The sequence below is a fragment of the Rhincodon typus genome, chromosome 47, assembly GCF_021869965.1.
Source record: "Rhincodon typus isolate 14 chromosome 47, sRhiTyp1.1, whole genome shotgun sequence".
Lineage (NCBI taxonomy): Eukaryota > Metazoa > Chordata > Chondrichthyes > Orectolobiformes > Rhincodontidae > Rhincodon > Rhincodon typus.
The window spans coordinates 9,566,758-9,569,244 of NC_063378.1; the positions used below are offsets into that span (position 1 = coordinate 9,566,758).

The 2,487-nt window shown below is 44.6% G+C and overlaps 1 protein-coding gene across 1 annotated transcript in view; it reads right to left on the bottom strand.

Moving 5' to 3' along the window:
• LOC109925556 (alpha-tectorin-like) overlaps positions 1-2,487 on the bottom strand; it is a 38,097-nt gene that overhangs the window by 34,157 nt on the left and 1,453 nt on the right. Inside the window, exons 2-3 of the mRNA XM_048620608.1 lie at positions 1,844-1,969; positions 1,289-1,426 (exon numbers count right to left, since the gene is read on the bottom strand). Coding sequence (XP_048476565.1) covers positions 1,289-1,426; positions 1,844-1,969 — 264 coding nt within the window. The remainder of the gene's footprint in view (positions 1-1,288; positions 1,427-1,843; positions 1,970-2,487) is intronic.

Below are 2,487 nucleotides of genomic sequence, written 5' to 3' on the forward strand. Positions count from 1 at the left end.
GGCAACTAGGGATGGGGCAATAAATGTTGGTCACAGCCAGGGACCCCCATGTCCGATAAATGATTTTTTTTTTAATGTGTGACTGTTTTGATGTGTAACTAACTGTGTATTGTAAATATTTTCTAAGTGACCTGTTCAGAGATATTATATACCCTCCCAAGATGGCAGTGGAGTCAGACTCTTCAGACAGCGCTCGTTTGCTTCATCTGTTTAATTACATTCTTCTCTCTCTTTTTCCTTTTATGTGTTTGTTTTCATTCTTTCATCTCAGTGATGTCCCGAACCCCAGGCCTCAGCGTGGACCCAGTGTGGCGGTCTCTCTGTGCCCCAGTGTGGCGGTCTCTCTGTGCCCCAGTGTGGCGGTCTCTTGGCCTGGCATGGCCTCAGCATGGACCTCAGGCCTTGAGATGATTCCAGAGTGGTCTCCCAGCCTCAAGCACCTTAAAGTGAAGCCTGGTGTGGACTGGGGTCAAGGGCCAGTGCAGACTAAAGGCTAGGTGCCGTTATGGAGTGGGTTGGAAGGGACTGTTATTCTGAACTTTTTATTTCTCTACTCTAATTTATCTCTACAATTCATCTCTGGACATTTTAACTCTTTGTTTTTCTAATTTGTTTTCTTTAAAAATTTGCATTGAAGAAGCTGCACACCAGTGCCTTTGTACTTAAGATGGTACCGTATGTGGCAACTTCTAAACATTTGACTGTACTCACTTGAGCACATGCCAATAAAGCTAATTCTAACTAGAGTCACGGAGTCACAGAGCTGAACAGCAGGGAAACAGACCCTTCTGTCCAACTCGTCCATGCCGACCAGACATCTAAAATTAATTTAGTCCCATTTGCCAGCATTTGGCCCATATCCCTCTAAACCATTCCTATTCGTGTACCCATCCCACTCTCTTTTGCCTTTTTAAAGTGCTGTTGTTTTGATTTTTATTATCTAAAGTTCCAAAACAATGTGACAACTTACAAAACAGTAATTACTGTTCCAAAAATTAAAGGAAATCAGCTTCAACCCTGATAATACCTCAAAAAAAGGAGCAGCTCTTAAAGCTACAACTTTTTCCTGTCCTCCATCTTGAATTACCCAGAATCCTCTTTCTAATGACACATCCATGGGAGCAGATGGGACTTGAATGCAAGCTTCCAGGCTCAGAGATAGAGACGCTACCATTGTGCCTCTGACTGTATTGTAAACTTGTTATGTGAGAAGTGCCTCAGTGGGACTCGAACCCATGCTGTGTGTTAAGCAGTGAACCAGCACTGGCTACGCAAGCCCTGTGTTTACCTGAGCTTCAGTTCCGCCCAATCCAGTGTTAGCATTCCCACCACTCGCTGTGCCAGTTGTCCATTCAATATTCCCGTAGTTTAATATAATGAAGGATTGTAGTCCATTTGTGATGAGTACAGCCTGGAAACTGTTCACCTGGAATATTGCAGACATGGAGTTCATATTAAAATCTTTAAACAAAGCCTATCACACAGCCTTGTGTTACCCCGGGGTTACACACAGTCTGTAACCCACTCTCACTGTCACACAGCCCTGTGTTACCCCAAAATTAAACACAGATAACCACCCTCATTCCAAATTTCAACATGTGGTTTGGGGGTGGAGTTGGGGTTGGGGTTGGGGGCGATGATCAGTGCAGCCCTGTGTTAGAATTCTGACTCTCTGTGAGGATTAAGTTGAACCTTGCTGCCTGCTTGTTTGTGAAGACAGGCCATGCAGTTATAGTTACTTTCCTGGATAATGGGATTCCCTTCCCGACACTACGATAACTGATAATGAACCTTTCACACTGAAAGCACTTTCCTGGATCAGATCCCACATTGAGACTCGAACCCTGAGCGACTCTCGCTCCTCTGGCTCCAAGTCTCCTTTTGCTTCAGGCTGTTTGAGGCTCAGTGGATTGTGTACCTCTCTGTCTCTCTCTGAGGAGAGCCGTGATGTGAAGGATCTAGTGTTGGACTGGGGGAGACAAGGTCAAAAATCACACAACACCAGGTTACAGTGCAAGCTTTCGGAGCTGGCCCCAGCGTAAACCGCAGAGAAACTCGAAGCAAGACCTCACACCTAAAATGCATTTCCTGTCCTGAGATGTCACCTCTTGTATATATTGATAAAACCTTTAATTATCTTGGGACAATGACTGGAAAGAAATCTGGATTTTGTATTTTAAATCCTTCCCAACTGTTTCAACAAGCTTCAACAAGAAGCAGCCACTTTTAGGTTTGTTTCTGCATATAAATTCTGTGTCTTATTCCCTCTCTCACACATTACACCTGAGCAAGAAGCTGAGCTCCCAAAACCGGTATTTTTAAATAAACCTTTTGGACTATAACCTGGTGTTGTTTGATTTTTGGCCTTCGCTGAGGAGGTTACATTCTCCAGTCTCCCTGCAGCCCAGTTCCAATTAGCGCAGCACTCACTCTCTCAGTCTAGACTCTTCAGGGTCAGTGGGAGACAGGTTCCCAAACTGACCCCTC